Consider the following 25941-nt stretch of genomic DNA (forward strand, 5'->3'; position numbering starts at 1 on the left):
TCAAGGAATGACCTCTAGGCTTAATGAGTTTGTAACCGTTCGTTACCAGTGATATTTATGGCAAATAACTTCGTCATGTGTTATGACCATACCACTGTAATTCAGAATCACCTGCGATAGTGGTAGTTGAAATAAACTATTATTATTATTATTATTATTATTATTATTATTATTATTATTATTATTATTATTATTTACCCTACAGTCTGGTGTCAGAAGGTGGCCATCCTACTCTGGTTGGTGGCTCCGGACCATGGAAACATGAGGTGAAGGTTGGCTAAACCATGGCATCTGACATCAAGCTTTGTCTCCAATTTTATGCATTCAGTAAATCACTTGGAGCCACAAATCCCAGATTACCTTGCACAGCAGCCCGAATTTACTTTGTAATCACCAGGAAAACCTAAAACAAAAAGTCTACCTTCCAACAGTGTTAACACAAGAAATCAAAAGGGAAGTCTTCAAACATTGTGAGGGCAGCCACAAGCAAGCAACAATGACGAAAGTCCCCCAAAAAGCAACTTTGAATTATAGCAGAAATACTACAAAAAAGAAGTGATAACAAAAAATAATGTTCTGTATAAAATTATCACTGAAAGTCAATTGCTCAATGTTGATGCTAGTCGTAGATTAGATGTAGATTACTAGTCACTACATAAAGACCTTTAAGGCCTCACCCAATAAACCATATGTTTCTCGGATACAAGAGGATATCATTTGACTGTAAACACATGATCATCTACTTGTCACAAGACCCCAACCACTTTTGCAGTAGAAATATGGTGATTGGTGCTTTTTTAAGAAGTCATACCATTACAACCACTTATTACAACCCTGTGATATGACTTCATCACATACTTTTGAGCAAACTCACCAGCATTTCCAGCACACCGTTTCAATACCAGCAGTCGCCATGGCACCAAAACTTACTCCTTTTTCTATCTTGCAAATAAATGTTGTATGGTTTAAATATTTTGAGAGAAAACTGAAGCGATAAATCGGAACAATGTCAAACAAGTCAAAAACAAAGCGCCAATAGCGCTTTGCGTGGCGGGAAGGGTATGTCCCATGATGCTCATCGTTCTTTGAAGACACAAGACCCCCGAGCGCACTGTTTTTGCGGCTTTCTGGACAAACGCAATGCCGACGAGGCTTATAGCCCTAATAAATGTTCTAAAATTGACAAACGGGGGGAGTTTGTTTCATGTGACGCTGTAAGAGAGTTCCGTTTAGCGAAAACTGCTCTTTTGCCATCGCGGAGGTCAGCGGATGCCCGCGGTCCCCGAGGATGCTCTTCTGCCCGTTTGAGTTTTGGCTTGGTAAAGCGATTGCGATCACAGGCGGCCCAAGTTCTAACCAGAGGGAGTCACTTATGTTCCAAGAGTCACTTCGTTCCAACTTCTAGGCTTACAAATCGAGAAATAACAACAGCACAAGTTCAGTTAAGACTTATACTTTTATTTTACACTGTTTTCTGGAACTCTGAAGTGATTTAAGCAATTTAGCAAGCTTATCGATGACGCTTATACGAACCCATATAAACACTGTAAATTTATTGCATATCCCCATCAAAACAGTAGATAGATTGTACTTAAAATGAACTTGGGCCGCCTGTGCCGCGATCGAAAAAACTCAAAAACCCTTTATATTTATTTAGAGTACTTTTATATTGCTGAATTCCGGCATATTTATTAAGCTCCCTCCCTCTCCCTGTTCTACCTCGTGGCAACTTCCAACAAGTCGCAAAATACAGTATTTAGACACGGAAAGCTCCATCTGGCATTGTCCAGAGTGCCAAATAAGCCATGAGTCACAAAGCCACAAAAAAAATTTAGTAGTAGATGTAACTCGACGGCCTCTTTTCAATTGGTGTTACGGTCTGGAGATATTGAGCAAAACCCCGGCCCAACGAAAAGTGGACAAATGAAGCATGGCATCGGAAGTAAACAAAGAACAACTGGGAATATACATAAGGTTCCCGCAAGCCTTAAATGCGATAATTGTGAAAAGACTATTAGGAAAAACCAGAAGAGCGTCGCCTGTGAGGTATGTTTTGGTCAACAACACATAAAATGCACTGAACTGAACGTGGAAACAGTGGAATTCGGAGTCCCTCAGGGTTCTATCCTTGGTCCGGTTATCTTTAATTTCTATGTTGCGGATCTCCAGTCTGAACTACAGTGTGACTGTTTTCAGTACGCGGACGATACCACTTTTTACGTCCACTCTAAGCCCAGTGATTTGGATACATCAGCAGCTCAAATAAACAAAATCATGGCAAACCTGAAGGACTATTCCAAGACCAGTAATTTGGCTCTGAATCCTTCCAAAACAAACTGGATGCTTATCTCTACGCCTCAAATGGCACGTTATCATAACTTAGAAGATCGGAATCTTGCTATTGTCTGTGGAGATTCTGTGCTAGAAAGAATTTCATGCACCAAGCTATTGGGTGTCCATGTGGATCAACATCTCTCCTGGAAAACACACGTAGACTCTTTGTTAAGCTCATCATATGGGACTTTATCTATGCTACGTCGACTAAAAAATCTGGCACCCTTCCATGTAAGGAAACATCTAGCAGAGAGTTTAGTCCTCTCAAAACTTAATTACGCCTGCATGGTATTCCATCCTCTGCCTGCATATCAGGAAAAGCGACTTCAACGTCTGCAGAATTCCTGTGCTGGATTCGTAATCAAGAAATTTGCTGGGTTGGAAGACGTCATTAAATTAAACTGGCTTCCAGTTAAAGAGAACGTGAAATTTAATATATTAAAACTTGCTCACAAATCTTTATACAATAATAGCTTTCCTGAATATTTAAGACTAAGTGTTCGCAATGATACTGGATATAACTTGAGGTCATCAGCTGCTCCTGTTTTCTCAATTCCTAGAGAATCTGGAACTTTCCAACACTCAGCTGCCACTCTTTTTAATAAACTTCCACCATCGCTTAGGAACACTTCAACAAAAAGCATTGTAGGAACATTAAGAAGGACTTAAGACAGTCACTTTGAATACACGTTTAATCGACATTTTATATACATATTCTTAAATTGCATATAGATATTATAACTTAGAACTTACTATATTAGAATTTTTTTTATCAGTAGTGTATATTGTTAATTGTAAGTATCTTACAGAAGAAGAGCCTCTTAATTGTTGGAATCTGTAATAAACCATTATTATTATTATTATTATTATTATTATTATTATTATTATTATTATTATTATTATTATTATTATTAACCACCGTCGGAACTTGAAATTAAGATCCGTGCGGTTAAGAAAAATGTAGAAACAGATGCAATACTGAAACGAAAACTATCAGATTCTGACACCAGCCAAAAAGTAGGCAAAATAAATGAAATGAAACGAAAACGATCGAGCGAAGGCAACGTGAGAACGAATACATGATGCAAGGCATGGACTTATAAGGATTTATTAAAGCCGCATGTCACCAGTTTACTTCCGGTCGATTACCTAACAATATCCGATGAATTTTAACGGAAAAACGCGAAAAAATATTTCAAAATATTGAAAGCAGAGTTTCTATTGGAAGTTTCTTTGAGGATGTGATTGAATATTTGCATATACAGCAAAGCCCCATACTACCCTATACCTGTTTTTACTCCCCCACTCTCTTCCAGATAACAAACATTGACAGTCCACATGTACCCCCCTTAACTTCACAAGTTACCTTTCACTCAACAGCTCTCAATATAGATGTTAGAGCAGTCGTGCGGATAGTGGTCTATGGTAGTGTGGGGCTCTTCTGTCTATCAAAACTTCACCCAAGGATAGGATAAAAATATGTTAAATCCATTTTATTGCACATTCATACTTTCTTCAACAGCTTCAAACAGGTCTACCCATTTGCCACTTCTATTTGCAATATCACGAGCAGTCTCTCCCTGGGTATTAAGTATGGTGGCATCCAATCTCCTGTTGAACAGGAGAAGTTTAAGTGTGGCGGTCCCTCCAATTCCTAATGCTGCTAGGTGCAATGGAGTCTGTTTCCCATTGGTTAGGGCATTAATGTTAGCTCCATTCTGAAGAAGAAGAGATGCAGCTTCAACCTGACCTGATAAAGAAATCAGCCCTTTAAGATAAAAATATAATCAATGCTAAAACAAGAATCAGACAATATACAGTATATGAAAACCAATGACAATCCAGTAAGGAAAATAAGGCAGTTGAACTTCTAAGGGGCAACTGGGGTTAATTGTAGAAATTAAGTTTCCAGTTTATATAGTCAGTTTCCAAGAAGATACAGTACTTTCATTGCAATATGATTTTATGGTAAGTGGCACATGATGTTTTTCCATGCAAATGAACAAAGTTCATTATTTTATTTTAATATGCACTTGTGCTTGGAATGTCACATGACAAGAATCGCATCTTCCCTACACCCTATCCAAAATCGGTATAAAGTACTCACGTCACCACGTCATCAACCCTAGGCCCTATTCAACATCAATATGATAACTAATGGACACCACATGTCATCTTCCCTAGACCCTATTCAACAATGGTATAGTAACTGATCACAGGAGGCCTGGGGCGAGTTCCTATTAAACCTTTACTCAACAGTGTTGAGCAGAACTGGGAGACCTTCAAGGGTGCTATATCAAAGGCTATGGAATGTTTTGTCCCTACAAATACTATCAGTGGGCGTTGGAACTTGCTCTGGTTTACACTGCGGAGATTGAGGAGGAAGAAGCAAAGGCTTTACAATCTGGCTAGGAGAATGCAGACGTCCTAGGATTGGAGGAAGTCAGAATCCCATGATAATTATGTTATGGACCACTGAAGTGTCTGACAACCAGCTGAAGGCAGCGATCTTCAGTGACCAGTTCAAATCTGTCTTCACAACTGAGGATACAACTGTGTTACCAGACATAAAGGGTATTTGTGTTGAAGATTTTGAACCATTTAAGTTCCAAGTATATGGTATAGTTAAACTACTAGAACATCATTACAAAGAAGGCAAAAGGCCCAGCTAATCATGTGCTGGGTACTAAAAGAAGCTGCAGATAAGATTGCGCTCCATGGTTACAATTTGTCTTGAGCCAATCACTAGCGACATTTACAGTCCCAAGGGGCTGTAAATGTGCTAACGTATTCCCAGTTTTCAAGAAAAAGCAAAACAGCTCTGTGTGGGACCCAAATCTCCACAAACAAATAAGTGCCATCAAGAGGGTCCAGCGCAGGGCATCTTTGTTAAAAGATGTTACAATCGTACACCAGGAACTATGACAAACAAACTGAATGATCTGCAGTGGTTATCCCTTGATCCAAGGAGAGAAAAAAAACTAGACTTGTGACATTCTATAAGGCAATGTGCTATGGGAATTTAGCCCTTGACATTCCTTCACGTTTACAATGTAAGCAAAGGCACACAGGAGTACAGTATTCCACCCACTCAAGTTCATAAATATAGGTAAAAGGACCAACGTATAAAAAAACAGCTTTATCACAAGAGCACTTAATGAGTGGAATTTGCTGCCCAACAACATAATAGATGCAATTACCACAGAAAAATTCAAGACAACCCTGAGACACCATTTTGCAAATTAGATGGCATGACAATGTATTTACTTCATTTTATGTTAATTCACCTAAATTTATTTCATTGCACCTTGCACTTTGCACATATCTACCATGATGGGCTAAAGCCCTTGAAGATTAAGATTTCGGTTCAACTGCTGTATAGTAACACAATGTGAATATCGGTTTTGGATGTTTTATACAAGAAATATCTTCAAAATATCCAAATCTTATGATTTTTATTTTGATAATATATTAATTTATAATAATTTATATATTTTATCAGTTTTGCCACCCCAAAATGTAATCCTCTGTAATGATAACAGCTATAATAGTCTGTTAGATATTAATCAAGCCCAGGGCAACATGTAATTCAAAACATAATCTCAATATCTCTCGCCTAAGCAAGTTCTCAATAAGCATATATGATTTATTAGATTTAATACTGGTAAATCCCTAACACCAAATCATTATACCCTCCCCTAATGGCTGCCCCAAAATATAAATGGCCTTTCCCTCTTCCCCAGCAATATTTGACCCCTCTCTTATGTACTATGCACAAATGCACAAGCATCTGAAGTAATCTTAATTACGTTACCACTTATAGATGATAGTATTCCATTCATTGGTATTTCTGCTCAACATTCTGGGTCATTTCAGGAAAAAAAGCTTATAAGTAGGGCCCATAAAATTACTTAATTGCTCATTTTTTTTTGCTCCTTTACATGAGTAAAAAATTTCCGGACCCCCCCCCCCCTCAATATCTCTCCTCCCTCTCAGGGTGTGTTTTATGAAAACTCCCTTACCCCACCGACATGCTGAATGGAGAGGGTGCCATCCATCATGTGTGGTTGCCATGACGTTTGCACCATATGTCAGAAGCACCTTGGCAACGTCAACATGTCCTTCGTAGGACGCCCTGTGCAGTGCTGAGTAGCCGTCTGCATCACAACCCTCATGAAGTCTTGGATACTTCGCCAACAGTTCCTTTACTTCATTCACTCTCCCATGCTCCGCTGCGTCTAGTAATTTGCCCAAATTGTCAGTTATCCCTTCATTGTCAAAGGAAATTCCATCTTCCCATGTCTCACTGGATTTCTTTATGTTAGCTGGAACTTTACTCTCTGGTAAAAATATTGTCGGTGAAAGTTCTCTTTGCTGTGAGGTAGAATCACCAAACTGATCGAGTTTTATGTCCAAATCCGGTTCGTCATCATCCATAACGATTAAAATAAACTTATTCCTTACTTTCTCTTAAGTCATGAATAAATATATGGTTGTACATATATAATTGCGCAAAATCAGAAAACTTCCTACAAAACACAAAATAGACTCGTTGTTGCCCCCATGTTGTCGTCAGTTAAGCTTAGTGTCCAGGCCTTCAAGAGCAAACCTATGTTTTTGCTAGGGAGGGGTAAAGCTTGCTGGAGTTTATCTAAGACGACGAATTAAATTAATTACTTTGATATAAATGCACTTCAATCTCAGAATAATATTTATTAAGATCATTAAAAATGCTGCAATTTTGTTGATTTGTAAGCATTTTCAAGAATAAGAATGATTATTCCATCAAAACAAATCCCCCACCCTTCCCTAGCTATCTCAATTGTTTTTTTGACTACAAGAAATCCCGTTGGCATTTCGGTAGGTCTCCAGAGGCCAAGACCGTGTTGTCATGCAAAAGGAACCAATTTCTAGGAGTGGATCATATCAACACCAGTTAAAAGGCTTCTGCTCGACTCAATCAAGGTATATAAGTTTTACTCTACTTGAGAAGTAACTTACTTACTAGTATAAGAAAAGAACAAAATAGCACCTGAACTTCCATAACAAAATTAACATAATTATCAAAACAGCACATAAGGCGCGTGGCAAAAGAGTTTACTTTTGGTTTAAAGACTAAAGAAAACGATAATTTTTAATAAAGGGAGTCATTGGCCATGGTTCTGAGTAGGACAATGGCAAATACCCTAATGGGTAACATTTCTGCATTTTAGAAAGAATTCATCCCACAGAGGTAACCCATGCTTATTTTGTAAATGATTAAATTATAGTGGTTCACGTTACGTTGTGTGAGTCATGGTAGGCAGTAAACATATGGGATTGAAATAAGCTGTTAAGTTTGTCTCGACCGTTGAAGGCTGTATTGAGTGGACTGGTGGGAAGCATAATCAGATGGCAATGAGGGTAGCTAATGTGTGGTTTCGGAGTGAATAGAATTTAGATGTCAAAGTGGGATTGCAGACCTGTCAACTCTCTCGGATAAACCGGGAGTCTCCAGGTTTTGCCGCAAACCTCCAGGTTAAACGCTAAATCTCCAGGTTAAGTAATATTCTCGGAGATTCTGAGTTGTAATTGCCTGAAAACTTCGTGATGATGAATACAATGTTTTGAAAAGCACAATGTGTGAGTTTGTGAGTACTATTTTGCGAAACGGAAACGTTGCGAAGGGGATGTAAGACGACCGTTATAGAGAATGTATCAGCTGAGTTGATGGGTCAGTTATAAGCCAATTGTGTGTCTCGTTTCATATGCCAAGCACGTGAAGTAGTACGCAGGAATACATGTTTTTTTTTTCCAAAAGCCAGTCATCAAGCCATGTTTAAACATGGCTCAATTAATCTGAGTGTCAGGCTATGTTTCTATTGCGCCGGCAAAACTGTGCCCCCATTGTTTTCAAGTTTCTGTATCGTGCCCCCCCAAATAATTCGAGGCCAGCCGCAGCGATGAGTCAGCATGATTGAGTACCCCCCCTCCTGGTGTCAAATAGCTTTGAAAAAATCAATCTAAAAAACAACAACAGGAAACAAATTGTGCATTTATGAAAATGTGTATACCGTAAATGATCTAAAAAAACGCCTGGGCGTTTATTAAATTTCGACGGTCTGTTGGGGGGGATTCAATAGATAGGAGGGGGCTTTACAAACTATGGAAATATAACAAACCCAAGTGCAGTGGAGTTCTGTACAGGACCCGAAATGATCCCAGGACCCGAAACGATCCCCGGGAGTCCTCGAAATGAACATCAAGTAATTGCAGTAATGGACAAACAAAAGGAATGTGGAAAGATTGGCTTTCAGTTTTAAAAACATTCAAAACATTTTAACGTAATTTGTGTTACTATCAGGAAACTTACATTAACTAAAACCATAGTATTAAGATTTTAATATACTGTACAACTGCGCGGGAAATACAGTAGTTGAGTCAGAAATTGGTGTCAAATGACAATTTCCGTGATAGTAATTTGAAGAACCATGCATGAATAAATCATTTATAGATAAAAAGATTGAAATTAATCATTTATAGATGAAAAGACTGAAAGTATCCACATCGATACACAGATGAAACATAAGGTTATTCTTAAGGTTACTTTTGTGCATGTTTGTTTGTATTCGGTGAATGAAAGACCTATCATGTGCCGACTACATGAAGGAAATTAAAACTCGCATAAATATTGCTTTCAACAAAAGCCACATCTCGCAACAGTAGTAAAAGGGTTGTTTGAGTGAATTACTCAGTGTGCTTTTGTTATTCGGCTATCTTCTCGGCCAAACCGGCTACCTAAAATGTGTTGGTAAATATTCGCTCATGTGAACATGGATTTTGTGGTGAAATACACGTTTGGTTGTAAAATGAATATAGATTTTTAGGAGTGATGTTTACCGGAAACAAGATTTATATTGTCAGAGTCATCAAGTCATGTGTCGGAACTGCAAATGTTTGCAGTGTGATGGAAGGTCAACAGTTTGGTTGTTCTGAGCAAGGCTGTGCTATGTTAATGTTGTATTCCTTTCAGTAGTATCCTTGAGGTCGATTTTGGGGATCATTTCGGGTCCTGTACAGTTCTACTCTCAGTCAGGATTACATAGCATAGTAAGCATTTCTTGACATTAAGCAAGTCTCACCCAGTAGAAGCCAAACTACTATGCCATTTGTTTTTAAGCTGGGAGGGAGGGTAAGGTGTTTTAAATAAAGGGGGGCATTTATTTTTAACTTGTAAGTTTAGGGGTGGGGGGCGTTCAACGTAACTTTCAAAATACCGGCCAAAATAAAGGCTTGAAACTTCTACCATATTTAAAAATACTATATTTAAGACTACATCGACAGGTCAGAATATTGAGATTTTAGGATTTTATTTCGTAGTAATGCGAACAGCTTCTTTCAACCCCATATGTTTACTGCAAACCATGATACAGTACACACAACATAACCTGAACCAGTATAATTTACTTATACACACAGTGGGCTTGGGTTACCTGTGTTTATCCAAGCAATCGCAGGCTTTCAATGCTTATGACATTAGGGGGTTGTTGTTTTTGGTACTTATGTTACTGAGTCTTAGGTATTAGTATATCACAAGAGAGCAAAAATACATGCCCACTAGATTTGCATTTGAGGTTCTTCGACAATTATGTGTGTGGTGTTAGCCTTTAACCTTTGTATACAAGTGAAACGCTCACATAACTTCAATGACTTTGGTTTATTTGACTGTATTCTTAAATAAACAACAAAACCTCTACTATTTTGCTTTGCTCACAAGGACAAAGAACTTATATGGTACCTATAATTAACAAAAATGTCTAGGCTTTCTACTTTAAGTACAGGGAAAACAAAAAAATGCTTCCTTCAATTAAAATGGATTGACCTTGTGACACAAGTCTCTCTTGGATAGATGACAAAATAAACTTTCATGAGTAGATGGGAAACCCCTGCATGTTGCAGGTGGTTCCCCAGATTGCACAGAGCTGATAACATATTCTACAAATTCCCATATATGGGCACCATAGACAATAAAAAGCTTGTTTACAGAAAACTCTGTTGTTAATATTTGTGGATGGAGGAAAACCAGAGGAAAGTGCAGATAGGAATTTATTACCCAGAGCCCCCCCTCCACCCCATTCCATATATTTTTCACTACTTATAATATGTGCAGCTGGTGGTTTTCTTGATTTCAGAGCAGTTTTTTAGGTACACATATGCAAATATGCGAATTTTTTTCTAGTTTGTTTTCCTACCTTTTTTATAGACGCGTGAGAGCTGGCAAGTGTAAGGGGCCCCGGAGAAAGGTCAGGACAGGCTGGAAAAAACAAAGGGGAAAAACTGTCTGCAACCGACAACATGAAATTTTCAAAATGCTTCTGAGCCACTGTGTTTAGCAAGCTTGTGTTCAATGTCAAAAAGCTGCCCAATCACTGTCAATTATAAACCTGCCTATGCAAACATTGGTGGGGAAACATGTAAATTTCCCCCCTCACTCCTAAGAATTTTCCAAATAAACATGGCATGATGGCATTGAAGAACAAAGATTTTTTATCTTGTGGTGAGTGACGTTTATACAGATGTGGGAATCGAATATGCTAATGACGAGCAGTTCTCCAGCAGAGTTTGCAACCCCCTGCACAAGAAATATTTGTGGATAGTATTCTCTCTGTTCTTCCTTAAGTGAACAATAAAACCCAAAGATTTGTAAATCTACACCACCCATGGCCAACATCATTAAACCATACCTCTACTTGTTTTCTTTATTAGATGTACATATCTGCCATTAAAATGTAAGTTTTATTTCTTATTTCTAGACAACTAATCCTGCTCAACTCCCAAAAATGTGTGTGACCCCAAAGGCATGGCTGACCCTCTGCCTCTGCATGCTGGTGTATTCATCTGCTGTGGCCGATCCCCTTGGACACATGATGCCTCTTGGCTCGCACCAACCCAAGGAGGGAGATGTAGAGTCCAGAGATGACATGCCTAGTCCTTCTGAATTTTACCACAATTATGTGCTAGCTTCTAAACCCGTCATCTTTCGAGGAGCTGCTAAATCTTCCAAGGGGTTCAATCTTTGGACAGATGCCTATCTCAGGTGACAGTAGATAATAGTTAATGTGACACCCATGCTTAAAAACTTCATCACATTGTAAAATGTCAGTTGGCATTGCTTTAGCATAACACTCATAGCATTCTGGGTAGGGGACTTCGAAGTAAGAATAATGAAGGGGAGCTTATGTAATTATAGAGAATGTATGGAAAAGTCATGTGGGGATGGGGGGGTGGGGGGGGTGGGGATTACTAAAGCCCCCATCCCCCAATCCCCATTGTTTTGTTCAAAACCTTCTTTCTCAGGAAAAAGTATGGTCATGAGATTGTGAGAGTGGACTATGGAAAGAAAGAGAATCGTGCCCGTTCAGCAGATGACATGCCTTTAGAAGAGTTTCTTGACATCTACAACTCATCTGAGCGATATCTGGTAGACACTTTGCCAGAAAGAATGTGGGAAGAATTCTCCCTGCCAGAATGCCTTCTTTGTGGAGGATTCACACATGCCTTACAGGTATTCTAGTTCAACATGGTGCACAGAGAAGCTTATATGAAATGTTATACAGTACCATGATCACCTCAGATTCTTTTGTTTTCTGAGGGACAATTCCTAGCCTGCGCCATCGGGACTTCAACTAATCATCCCTCGGTTGTGGGAACATTTAATCACTAAATTCCCCTCGTGCCATGCTAACTTATAATAATATTTTCTTACATCGTGTGTTTCCTCTGGGTTCAATATTTGCGAGGAAATAGTTGAATTTGCTAAAACGTTTTTAAAAGTATGACAAAATAATTTGGTCACAAACCAAGCTTTCTGCAAAAAGGTTTTTGTATGAACTGCATAATACAGCCAATCTGAGGTTTAATCATGTAAGAACAAAATTTGAACTGTACACCCAAGAAATCAAACGAATCCACACATGCACATTGAAAAATAATGAGCATTTGGACACTATACCTGAAGAGAGAATTTTATAAATAACTCAATTTAAATACACAAAGCATACATACTTCCTTTTTTGACATCCTGATTCACGAAAAATTATACTTCATTGTCTGTTTTACCTTTTTATTCAAATTTTCCTATTTCTACTTGACAGGATTCTGTGCTATGGTTTAGTAGTGGAGGCACAAAGTCACATCTCCACAATGATAAGGTGGAGAACATAAACTGCCTTTTCAGTGGAGAGAAAGTATGGTTCTTCGTTGATCAGGTACTTTGACATAAATGAGTATAAGTACAGTATTTGTTATTTAAAATTCTTTATACATACGTCATCATAAAAATATGTAAAGATATCCATATACATAATTATTTACCAGAATATTATCAAAAATGAAAATTATTTTTTTTTCATGTTTTTATCATTATTATTGAATTATGCAGATACACAGTCAGGATATTAATATGGATCATAAAGAAGGTGACTACTGCAGTGCAAATGTCGACAAGGTGGATATGTACCAATATCCCTTCCTTCAGCATATCCCATGGTGGCAGGCTCACATGCATGCTGGAGACTGCATGTATGTACCATATGGGTAAGTGTTGCATAGAGCTTTCTGATTGTCAACTGATACATCTGTATTAATTACCCAGAACCTTCAAGTATATTGGGGCCTCAAAATTTTGGATGCCATGAAAATGGCATGAAAAAACCTGTACAAGACACAATAAGAAATATCTTGCACCCCCGTGTAATTCTGTGTTTACTTGCATTAAGCTGGGCACACCAGGTGACGTCTTCCTCCAGGAATGTAGCAGTTAACATTTGGTGGTCGCCTGGTATTAAATTCAACCCTGCAGACTGCCAAGGTATTTGCTGTTTGAATTGTGAAGGTACACAATGCACGGCCAGGCTTTGTTTCCATCCCACACCTTTAACCCAAAAAAATAGTGAGGCAGGCTGGGGGTGGATTTGATGCAATTGCCCAACTCAACAGACGCAGTTGGAATGCGCAGGCATATATTTCATTGTGGAAAGTCTAATATTTTCTGTTTCTACAATAAAGATACAACGTCTTTTTGGCTTTAAAGGGAATACAGTACCGCTCTCGAACATGTGCAAATATGTTCGCAAAATTGTTCGCGAAATTCGCGAACAACGTTTGCGAACAGCTGATGGGACAAACCGTTTGATAAACAGAACTCGTAATGCGTAACCGAAGACTTGCTGATACATACACTTAAAATACACACAGGAGTTCTGCAAGCGATTCAAATAAATTGTTCGTGTGAACGTCTTCTCAGAGCTATGGTTATCGTTAAAATTAGAAACAACAAATTCAGTTTTAGTCTGATACGCGTCGAGTTCATTAATTTGTAGATGATCAAGACAAGACATTTTCAAGTTTGAGAAATAAAGACGATAAAGATAAGAAAGATGGCGGAGGAAAGCCAATGATTTCTTGTTCATAGCAAACAACGGCAGGATATTGAATAAGAAGGGACGGTTATGAGATAAAAAGAAATAATCGTAACATTTATTTATGTTTTCAAATAACGCAAATGTGTGTATCACATGGCGGCGGTAAATGACCAGCAGACACAAGCGTAGTACACATCATCAGCATGCGAAGGATTCTATCGTGGATTTACGAGAGCAGACACAGGCAAATTAAAGTTAGTTTATTCTCAAAAGGTTACCCCGAAGAGGGAAGGAATTTCGATCACTTGATATTCTTCGAAGATTGTCGAATATGTGACAACTGCTAGCGAATACTTTTTAAACAGCTTGAAGCCATTTATTTGACAAAGACTTGTAATAAACAGGGAGAAGGAATGCCGATCGCTTGATATTCTTCGAAGATTTTCGAATGTGTGACAACTGCCAGAGAAGACGTTTGAGCAGGGGGAAGCCATTTATTTAACCAAGACTTGTATTAGACACGGGAGAATTAGTTTGGGGAAGGAATGCAGGTAATGGTACAATGTACAGTAAGTACCTCCTGTACAAAACTCTAGCTCTCCCCCAACTAAACACAACTTTTTAGGATCAATATGACAAAATAAAATATAAACTTACTTTTTCCCTGTCTGCAGATAAGAAACAACCAGAACTTAGCAATTACAAGTTCACATATGGAGTAATGCTTAAGTAAGTTTATTGGTGACAACAGCAGTTTTATTACTAACACTGACAGAAGCTATCCAACCTGTCACACCTGCAGTCTTATTAAATAAACTGAAACAGACTTATTACTTTTCTGAAACACCACAGAAACACTTGCTATATGCAGGCTAGACAAAAGGGATGCATTTGGGCGGACTTGAAGTGTGACATTCTTTTTGTGTGTTTGCATTAGGTTCCAGGCTGTACAGGTAATCGAACGTTATGGAGGGAGTATCAATTTCCATCAAATCAATCCAGTCATAGTAGTAAGTAAACACATCATCATTACTCTCCATCATTAGCTATCATTGTGAAATGTTATTTACTTTTTATATATATATATTCCAGCATGAACATACTGGGGATATGCTTATTACAAGAGAGGTAATATTACCCTGTTAATTCTGATGCTTATAATGTTGAAAGTAATGATAGCAGATTATAATGACTATAGCCAAATTCATTGTTGCTTGCTGTACAGGACCCGAAACCATCCCCAAAAGTCACCCAACTGATCCCGGGACCCACAAGGATTCACAAGTCGAAATAAAATAAATCCCTATAAGTCTAAATGAGCCTCAAGGAGTTGCATTAATGGACAAACAAAGGGAAAGTGGACGGATTGTCTTTCAATTCATTGGCTTAAACTATTGTATTGATATATGACTGTACAAGAAATACAGTGCCCGAAAAGCAGAAAATAATCAGAAATAATTGTCATCAAATAACATAAGGAACTCACATGTCTAAATTTGCAACAGTAGTAGCGTGATGATTCCTCAAGTGCAGGGCTCAGTGTGACTTGCTTTTATCTATCCAGAGGAGCCAGCAAAACAAATTCCAAACTGGCTGCATGAAACATGTTAGTAAATTCATGCTCACGTGAACATGAATTTCATGTTGGAAAACACGTTCCGTTTGGGTTGCCAAATGAAAAAAGATTTTTCAGGGTTAGTTTTACCAGAAAGGTTTATAGTGTTGGAGTCATGTTTCAGAAGTACAAATGTTTAGAGTGTGAATAGTCAAGAGTTGGTTGCTTTGAGCAAGGTTATGTTGTTTGCTGTATTCATCCATATGTAATTATAATAGATATAGGTATTGTATTGGAATTTTATCTTTTTTTTAACTTCTTTTGAAATTGGGTAACTTGAAACCCTTCATTGTACTTAGAATTGCAAGTACTTTTTAACCCTCTGTGTTATTTTTGGTTGCGGGATAATTTCTGGTCCTGTGCACCTATGTACATCACAATTGTCATGTTTAGGAATAGTGCATAGTCAATCACCTGTCAAAACCAATCACTGGCTTTCATGTTTTTACTGTCGCGTCAAAAAACATTTGACTGCACACAGCAAGACGATTGATTGTTCTCGGTGGTATGATTGACTATGTGCTATTCCTAGATAAATTTTTGGTGGTTGTGCAACAACCAATTCGGTATCCAGTCACTTCGTCCACAAACCGTGTCGTCCACAACCATTTTGTCCACAAATTGAGTCAACTCGTCCACAAGTAGAGTCAACTCGTCCACACATAGTTTTCACAAAAATGTAGCCTCGTAGCATAAGAGTTTTATATAAAAAACGTCGACCTGTAAAAAAGAGAGTCTTTTTAACTTTATATGCACAGTTATTCGGAACACCAATTCGACATAAAACATTGCATTAAAATGAACCCTTACGAACCCCTACGTAACCGTTGTGTTGTTTAAAAAGAAAACACTGCCGACACTAATTCAACACGAAAATTTCGCTCTTATTCCTTTAATACACCACGAACCCCTACGTAACTAGCACCGAATTAATCCCTGGAATACGTAGACTAAAGATTGTGTAGTTATTTTTGTGCGATTTCAGTGATGCGGCTAAGATTGGCGGTGTCGTTCACGCCGCTTCGAGACCGATTTGTTGTTTAACAAGAAAACACTGCCGACTGCCGACTGCCGACTGCCGACACAAATTCAACACGAAAATTTCGCTCTTATTCTTTCAATTCATTTTTGTTGACTTTTTGTGGACGAGTTGACTCTACTTGTGGACGAGTTGACTCAATTTGTGGACGAAATGGTTTTGGACGACACGGTTTGTGGACGATGTGACTGTAAACCACAAATTCTGCTATAATGAATGAGATGCCCCTTTTAGAACCAATATAACCTAATTTTCTATTTAGCACTTTGCTCTTCTTGACACTGATGGTAATGGCCAATTGACTGCAACGGAAGTAAACAGTCTGTCACCATCTGTAGTAGAAGAGGCATTTGGACACACCCCACCAGGCGAGGTAAGAGGTGCAAATGCCTACTGCCTTTTAGTTGCATTTATAGACACGGTAACACCCTGAAGTCATACACACCCCACAAGGCAAATAAATACCATGGAACTCAACATCCTACAGTCTTATCATCAACAAGACATGATTAACACCCTGTAGCCATACACACCCCACAAGGCGAGGTGATACCATGGAACTCAACACCTTACATTCTAATCATCAACAAGACATGATAACACCCTGTAGCCATACACACCCCACAATGTAAGGTGATACCATGGAACTCAACCCCTTGCAGTCTTATCATCCCCAGCAAGACATGATAACACCCTGTAGCTATACACATCCTACAAGGCGAGGTGATACCATGGGGCTCAACACCTTACATTCTAATCATCAACAAGACATGATTAACATCCTGTCGCCAAGGCCAGGTGATAGCATGGAACTCATCACCCTGCAGTCTTATCATCCCCAACAAGACATGATAACACCCTCTAGCCATACACACCCCACAAAGCAAGGTGATACCATGGAACTCAACACCCTGCAGTCTTATAATCCCCAACTAGACATGATAACACCCTGTAGCCATACACACCCCACAAAGCAAGGTGATACCATGGAACTCAACACCCTGCAGTCTTATCATCCCCAGCAAGACGTGATAACACCCTATAGCCATACACACCTCATAAGGCGAGGTGATTCCATGGAACTCAGCAGAATACAAAGTGTGTGTCCTTACACATACAGTACATCATCGCTTTTTGTCTCCATTCTTATCTCAGGTGAATTTAGTCGGAAGGTCGCGCCCAAGGGATCAGGAACTTTTAGATATTCTAGCGAGTCTTCCAAAGCAGCCTCCCCATGTGGAAGAATTTCTGCTTCGCTATGAAAAGACGGAGGATGAGATAGAACAGTTTCTAAGTGAGAACGAGCTACCCTCGCAACTAAGGGCATATGTCCATAGCAGACTTGAACAGATGCATTCTGCACCGCTACACCAGGAGTTGTGAGAAAACGGATTGAATGGAATATGCCCAGTGTCACATCAAGTGTGATATATTCTTTAAAATAATGCTTTTGCCAATTTGAATGTAATGCAGTAAATTATTCATTATTTTTATATGGGACAAAATGGAGGATTATATTGTTAAAGGATGGAATAGTTGAGTTTCTTAAATATTACTCAAATTGTGGTATCGGGGCAAGCCTCTGGCTATGATAGTACGCAACCAACCTTTAGACCAAAACCAAATAAATAGGTTTAAATCGGTATAAGCGCATGTTGTGAATGTGCAACACAATTCACAAGCCCCTGGCTATCAGAGCACGTGTGGCTCGTAGGATTTAAATGTAAGCTACATATTTACAGTAGGTTATAGAGAAAAGTACCAGAGAACATTTTTATGAAAGATGTTTATGAATTGAAGTGTGATACATTTGTTGCCCTCCGTAAAAAACAAACAAACAAAAAAAAAACATTCAAATTACAAAATAATCAATAATCAATAAAAAAAATAGATAATATATTTATAGTGAAATAGATTGAAAACCCAAGTCCGAGGCTTGACATTGGGAGATTTGGGAGATAGTGTAAGCGCATTGCAGCTTTGAACTGGATGGCCGCTTTTTCAATTCTCCCGGAATGTTGTTCCATAGTTTCGTCGCTGTCATCACTAGTATTATGGCTTATACATCACTTAGTATCATTACGGGTTACACATCACTAGTATTGTGGATTATAATTCACTTGTATTATGGCTTATACTTCACTAGTATTATAACTTCTACTTCACTAGTATTATGGCATACACAGCACTAGTATTATGGCTTACTTTGTTATTATGGTCGCTTGTATAAAAATCACAGACTTCACAAATTTGAGCCCCAAAAGAAAAGACAAAGCTTGTAGGTAATTCTGTTACTCTGCAGTTTTCTTTAAAGTGATAGAATTCAGAGAACAAATAGAAGGCTACAAGGCACAAAAGACATAAATTGGGATGAGGAGCCAAACAGTGCTAAAACCTTAATAGGAAATTATTGACTTTTCTTTTTTTATATGATGCTAATGACATTACCCATTGATGTCCCAAACATAAAAATGAATGAGATGTACTTAGCGCTAGTACCCTTAGTATAACAGAAAATACTGGACACAAGAGGGAAAATAAGCAATAAATGTATCAAGACAACACCACTTGAAAATGTTGACATTTTTAGTACTATAATGAGACCCTTATTGTTTTGGATTTAGAATCTGAAATCCTTATGTTGTAAACCAGCATTATCTAAAAAGCAAAATCCGTAAGAGGATTTTTTATTTGGTATTTTAGTTTTGTGTTTATGCTGGATAACTTCTTATACCATAAACACCCACGTATCAGGCCCGTAGCCAGGATTTTGAGCGGGGTGGTTCGTTTTTCCATTTCAGCGGACCAAATTTCCGGTATACCCCTCTCCTCGCCTTATTATATTAGGTAATCAATTTTGTATTTAAAATGTTATTAATAGGGTGCTTTTTAACATATAGCGATAATAATAAAGATAATTATTATGGAAAATATTTATATAGCCAATTGAAAAAAATATTTATGTGCACGGCCAGGGGCTCATAAGTAGGGACAATCATCTGCATTATATAGGTGTCACGGCGTTTCCTAGGATCAGGCTATTTTTAGACTCGCGCGCACGAACGGGCCAATCAGCTACGTTGACGTTGGTCGCGCGCGCTAGTGACATGAGGCCAGTTAGGATCATAACTAAAATTGGATGCATTTTGTAAATAAAATAATTATCCAATCACAGCAGAGTACCCTTCCCCTTGGTATTTGTATGCCAAGCTATCACTTGAAAAAAAATGGCGGCGCGAAGGGGAGTACGATTATACAGCCTAACCGTTTCTTTGAAGCTGTTTGACACCCCGAAAATAATATGCCACATTCAATATCGAAAAACACGCACTATTAGTTCGCTGAACACAGACCCGGGAAGCACCGTCGACTCGATGCTAATGCGTTGTAATAAGCTAAGTACAGCAACTAAAACACTAGTGTAAAAGTTTTACTTGATACAAAATTAAATAGAGAACTTCTAACCTTGCCCCTCTGTTTTTCTATCAAAATCACGAGGTATTTAAGTTATTTTAAACTGTTCTCCAAGGCAGTTACTTCATACCAGGGGTCTACTATAAAGCCGGAGATTTTACATAATTTTCTCAATAGTTTCACGTGTGATCAAAATACAACGGCGTACAGTGAATGTATCAAACAATAAAAGTACTTATAAAAAAATAAGCGAGAGAGAGGGTGCTTAAAATTGAACAACCTAAGTATTCTGGGTGCAAGTTTACTTAAGTTACTTAAGTCATTGTGCTCCACTGGACACCATTAAGCAGACATACTGTATGAGAAAAATTAGGTGACAGTTAACTTATATGATGGCTTCAGATGAAAATCTCCGCCATTTCCACCCCTGGATCTGTCTCAATATGGATGTGTTCATTAGACACGAAAGCCCTACAGAAATTACAGGACAACAGACAGAATCATTTCCAAACATAGAAAATTATGAGCGAGAGAGGGAGGGAGGGAGGGAGGGAGGGAGGGAGGGAGGGAGGGAGGGAGGGAGGGAGGGAGGGAGGGAGGGAGGGAGGGAGGGAGGGAGGGAGGGAGGGAGGGAGGGAGGGAGGGAGGGAGGGCACTAAATTCTTTTTTTGCTTCAACAGCTTATCTTTCTCAGCCCACCCAAAATGTAGCTTTCATAATTTAGATTTTCAAGTGTGACAGTATTTAGAATTAGGAGGGTATTCTAGTGTAAAAAGGAACTTTAACAAGAAATCCAAGGTTCTAAGCAATGACCTAATAGTTTTAGTACTTTACTAAATTGTTGGTCAACCCTCCTTGTGTATAACCAGTATGTGTAAGTGTATAACCTTACACATCCCTGGTATAACTTACCCTTCCTGGTAAAATTTCATTTTTCATGTCAACTAACTGAAATTCATAAATATTGTTAGATTTTACAAGTCTTGTGCACACTAGAAACAATTCTGCATTATTTTGGCCTAAAAGTTTGGTAAAGTAGCAGAAATGATCATGATTTTGAATGAAATATGCTGAGATTGCATTGTTTCTATCATTTTGTGCCACCAATGTTGCGTATTCCAGCAGGGAATTATGTGATCCTGTGATTAGCATGTGTGCACCAGAAATTAAAACTAGCCACCATCATCTCCAGAAAACCAACCCAACAACCCCGATATGTCTCTGTATGGGTGTGTTCATTAGAAATGAGGTATAGAGACATGAAAGCCCTACAGAAAATATAGGACAACAGACAGGATCATTTTCGAACATTAAAAATTATATTTTTGATATTAAATCAGCCATCCTATTTTAGCCTGACAATATTTTAAAAATTACATTAAATCAGGCATCCTATTTTAGCCTGACAATGTTTTGAAAATTACAAAATAATATAACTGAATGATCAATTGTCAATACCCACATGAACTCTCTATTTTTAAACAGAAATTCTGTCCGCTTGACTAAAGGGTGCAACTTAGTTTACATGAACATTTTTCATCTTTATAAAATAAAAGATAACAGGGGTTTGATGTATAATCACTAAACTTCTAATTCCTTCCCATACAGAAGTCTTTTTTAATGTAGGCATGTATCTTTATACCAAGCCAAAGAGAATGCGGCAGAAATTGCTTTGTTTATTTGGCAGTATCCACTCAAACTTTGCATCATGCACTGGATTTACGTAAAAAAAGTTGCCATCTAGCATGGTATAAGATAGGTATACAATGATTTATTGTAGAATACTGCAGAAAATTCCACATGTCATGTATCTCAAGAGCATACCCCTTGAAAAAATATCCCATATAAATAAGCTCCTACTCATGTGCTCACTAGGCCAGTCCCTTTCAATTTCATCGATTATTTTTATTCGCAACGGCTACTGTAGCACCCCAACCAAAACGAAAAGACAAGACAAAAAAGGTTTACTAAAACTCTGCTTCTTGCTTGTTTTAGTCGGCTACCTTTCTTCTGCGACTTTGATGTATGCGAGTTACCTCAAACACGCTCTCAGGTACTGGACGTGAGATTCCATGATACAGCATGTAACTTGCGAAAATGTAAACAAAAACTAAATGGCGGGGTACCCATGGGGTACCCGCGAGGTATTCGCTTGTTCAAAGCATCAAAATGATGAAAAACTATTGTAGATTCTGTCGATGTATTTCCTTTTTTTTCTGACACCGTCCGGACCTAACGAAAATCCCAACTTTCTTCGATCGGGCACACATGAGGGCGAAATTTTGAGTGACGTTGGCCGTAAATCTTGAAATAAATATTTTCTCGCCACGATCGCACTGATTCGTTTTTACAACAAGGCGTCCGGGTTCCTCTAGCATGCAGTAAACGCAATAAATCATAGGTAGGAGTATTATTCGACCGACAGGAGAACGTTTTCTGCGTGGCTCTCTCGCCGCGGCTATGGCTGCCATTTTGCATAATAATGAGGTAAACTGATACATCCAATTTTATTTATGATCCTAGCTGCTCAACGCGCAAATTTCAGTAGGAAGAATATTTATCATCCGTCGTTTTTTTTTGTTTTTGTTCAACATAAGAATTGCAAGCCAAAATTTAAATTCGTAGGTAAAGTTGGATTCATCATTGAAGAAGAGAGCAAAAAAAGTCAAAGACCGAAGCGAAAACATAGCTTTTTGTCTGAGACTGCGCGTGCAGTTGAGCTAAGCCAAAACGGGGAGGCCAAAACGTTAGCACCAAGGTCGCACCTGGTTGGCTTATCCGCGCGTCTAAAAATAGCCTGATCCTAGGCAACGCCGTGACACCTATATAATACAAGAATGTGAGGAAGTTGATTGCCCCTACTTATGAGCCCCTGGCACGGTATATCTCCAGCCAAACGTTATGTATTTTTGTTTGTTCTGAGCGGACCTTCAAGCCGTGCGGGGTGTTCGTCCGAGCCCCCCGAACCCTCTCTGGCTACTGGCCTGCGTACACAGGCTAAAATTTAACAAAAAATGTCTCACCTATTTTCTTGTGCTAGATTGCGTTGAGGTCACAAAGGAATATCATAGGATAACAACTACAGTAATCAGCGGTAATCTTACTGTTGGGATTCCTGTGCCCGAGAGGGTCTTGGTCTTAAACTCTACCCATAAGTCTGTGCTCCATCTCCCGCTGAATTTCGTGTAACTGGTCAAACTTGCGAGTATGAGTGAGTTGAGGTTGCCGTTTTTCTAAAAAGAAGAATGACATCTTTTGAATAACAAGGATATGCTATACAGTCATATGGTGAGTGTTCGAATTCCCAGTTTATACCAGCTAACCACAGACTTGCGTTCGATTTTATCTCAGAAAAATAAGCATCATTTTACTCAGATAATCAAAGTAACTTATTTTTAAGCTTAACTTACCTATCTCTTTCAAGCAAATGGCTACGGCTCTGTAACACGCGGTTGACAAAGGGGAATAGCATGGCGTCGACTTCTTGCCTTCCAGGGCGGGTAAAGTTTATAAGTAAGTACTACTATGGATAAGTCAAGTTTATGAAAGATTTGAGGGATTGAGGCTATACTCATCTTAATAATTTTTTTATCTTGTTGGTTGAATTATTAAGTCTTATGTCATATAGTCAGTTATTAAAGTTATTACTGTAAAACCCAAGACTAATTTATGATACCATGAAACCGTAAATTCTCTCTTCTGTAATAAACGTCATTGTACAGTGCCTCCTTCTGAATATTCTCAATATCTTTCTTGTGGGCTTCTTTAAGGGTGTACTGACATTAGTGTTGCTCAGTAACGACGTTGCTACGCTGATGGTGTTGCGCGCGCATATACATAACATGGAATTCGTCATTCCTAGCTTTCCTGAAGTAAAAGAAGCAAAAATATGCGTTTCAAGTTCCCAAAGATTGACTTTAAGTTGATCTCAGCCTTTTCGGGTGATGATATTTCCCATATTTTGCATAAACGAAGATTTAGTCAAGCCAACCTTTTTGAAGCCAAAGTTCAATTTTCACTACCTGCGCGTGCTGCAAACACCGAATGCTCGCGCACGCATTGAAAATCTTATTTCAAAGTAGCACGCGCTGTATCAGAATTTTAAAATACTTTTTCCATTTTCATCATGACGTGACGGATATGGTTCTTTTGAAGTCTAAATACCACGAAACACCATTGGAATTTGTGGAATTTAAATTTCATCATGTGAGATATCAGTGTGTCTTAGCAGGCCGAATGAGCACGCGCTGGCTTTGTTTCAATTCCGGTTTTGCCTTTTCTAAAAAAAGTTTTTTTGTTGCAAGTTATTTTTAAACGCAATATTTTTTTCTGTATTCCTTTTTATTAAATTCTCCTTCATATGGTCAAGCATGGATTTAGCGTTAATGTGTTAGAAACTAAAATTATATCAAATAATCTGGATTTCAGGACCTTTGAAAAATTATAAAAAAAAAATTTCTCAATCATTTCTAAAACGCATGCTTGGCTTAATGCATCCATCCCTCAACATTCATAAACATATTCAATATTTGTTTTAGAGCAATTTTACTTGAAATATTTGCTTTTATCTGTATCTATGATGTCACATTATAACGTCACGGGGTAACATCATAATAGTCAGCACACTTGTCGTGGTCAACTTGGCAAATATCAGACCCTTATGACTTTCTACAAGGCTTTTATGCTATATTCACTTTTCCTTAGCAACAGATGTCAGTACACCCTTAACGCGGCTCAACTCGCTCTTCAGTGACTCTACTTCTGTGTTCATGTGTTGTAGTCCCTTGTCGATTTCTATAACTTATGCATTGGTTTTTCTAATAAATCCCTCCAATGCTTCGACTTTCCCTTGTATAGAGTTTACCTTCTCATCGACTGCTACCACCTTTTTTTCTATGCCTTCCACTTTGGTCTCAATAACTGTGAGCCGGGAGAGTATTAGGTCTAGTGTGCTTGCAATGCCGGCAGCCATGTTCAAGGCCTCAAACACCTTGTCCTCTTCTGTTTCCCTTTAACTTTTTGGCGTCAAGGCTTTTATTTTCAGAATCCTCCGAACCTAGTCTGTCAGTGACCTTTCTATTTTTTCTTTTAGCAAAGCCCTAAAAGGCGTCCATAAAGAAATAGCGTCAAATTCAAAACATTTTACGGAGCGAAGGTTTCTGCGTGTTCACTCAGTCATGCCCATTATCCAAAAAAAACCTTAGGTATTATATCCTGAATTTATATTGGGTTACATTGAAACGCGTTTGCTCTAGAGCAAAAAAAGGCATTTTCGGCTTAATTGACCGCCTTCGTTAATTAGCCGAATTCCTGGGATTTGTTTTAGATATGAGTAAAATGACAATTTCGTCATGAAGTTGGATAATGTATCTGTTTGTTATAGAAGTTTTAATCTTTTATTTGCAAAAGTGGCCTAATAAACGTAACTTGTAATTTAGGGTAATTTGAGCACGTATTTGACTTGTTTGCCTTTCGTACCGCCTTAATTCACGTACCGTCGGTATTAACAAAAAAAACAGAAAGTAAAATAATAATAACAATAACAAAATTAATATCAGGTGAAAGGTGAAAGTTTGTGTCTAAAATATTAACAGAGTTTATTGAAGCTTAAAAAGAAGCTTAACAAGGATACTGATGCCAAGGCATATTTTTTCAACAACAGCTTGGGGTTTCCCTGTCACCAAATGACTTCCCACCGAGTAGGTCGAAAATCTTCCATCATCCGGCCTATAATTGTTTGTTTCACCAGACATAATAAAGTCAATGTGCTGAAGAACAGACGCCACCTGAGACAAGCCAATGCTGGGTTTAATATACATTTGTTCTGTTCCCAAATGCATTGTGGCCAAAGTATGGATCATAGACTAGGGTTATACACTTCCGACCCTCCTCTACATCTGAGTGCAAGAAAGCTCTCTCGAAATACATCAGACAATAAGTCTATTTGACTTTTATATTTCTTGAAATAATTTATTATTCTTTTTACTCCCTGACATCAATCTCTTTCATTTAAAATCTTTTTCAAATGTCTGAACTCTAAATAAATACTAATTAAAATAATATAAAAGTATTATTTATTATAAGTATTAATATGTTATGATAGATATTTAAGTAGAAGTCAATTATAAATTAATTTT

General features: G+C 38.2%; 2 protein-coding genes and 1 long non-coding RNA gene across 6 annotated transcripts; 2 read left to right on the forward strand and 1 right to left on the reverse strand.

Moving 5' to 3' along the window:
* Positions 1–3812: 3812 nt before the first annotated feature.
* On the reverse strand, positions 3813–6926 carry LOC5505294 (ankyrin repeat domain-containing protein 49). Its single transcript, XM_032373726.2, has 2 exons — positions 6357–6926; positions 3813–4084 (listed from the first exon to the last, which is right to left on the reverse strand). The coding sequence occupies exons 1-2, from the start codon at positions 6769–6771 to the stop codon at positions 3828–3830; spliced, it is 672 nt and encodes a 223-aa protein (XP_032229617.1). The 5' UTR covers positions 6772–6926; the 3' UTR covers positions 3813–3827.
* A 227-nt stretch (positions 6927–7153) lies between these two features.
* Positions 7154–18957, forward strand: LOC5505291. Of its 4 annotated transcripts, none has more exons than XM_032373722.2 (12): positions 7154–7299; positions 10577–10616; positions 11127–11410; positions 11671–11878; positions 12468–12581; positions 12755–12909; positions 13092–13183; positions 14411–14465; positions 14674–14746; positions 14829–14864; positions 16653–16763; positions 17546–18957. In XM_032373722.2, the coding sequence occupies exons 1-12, from the start codon at positions 7226–7228 to the stop codon at positions 17771–17773; spliced, it is 1470 nt and encodes a 489-aa protein (XP_032229613.2). In that variant the 5' UTR covers positions 7154–7225; the 3' UTR covers positions 17774–18957. The 4 variants fall into 4 exon arrangements, with proteins under 4 accessions (XP_032229613.2, XP_032229614.2, XP_032229616.2 ...); XM_032373723.2 differs by having other exon boundaries at positions 14674–14689; XM_032373724.2 differs by having other exon boundaries at positions 7173–7299; positions 10577–10870.
* Positions 18958–22740: 3783 nt separating this feature from the next.
* LOC125561382 lies at positions 22741–25203 on the forward strand. Its single transcript, XR_007307411.1, has 2 exons — positions 22741–23092; positions 23229–25203. It is a non-coding gene; the product is annotated as an uncharacterized LOC125561382 (long non-coding RNA).
* Positions 25204–25941: the final 738 nt, after the last annotated feature.

The sequence above is a fragment of the Nematostella vectensis genome, chromosome 3 (assembly GCF_932526225.1).
Source record: "Nematostella vectensis chromosome 3, jaNemVect1.1, whole genome shotgun sequence".
In the NCBI taxonomy this organism is placed as follows: domain Eukaryota; kingdom Metazoa; phylum Cnidaria; class Anthozoa; order Actiniaria; family Edwardsiidae; genus Nematostella; species Nematostella vectensis.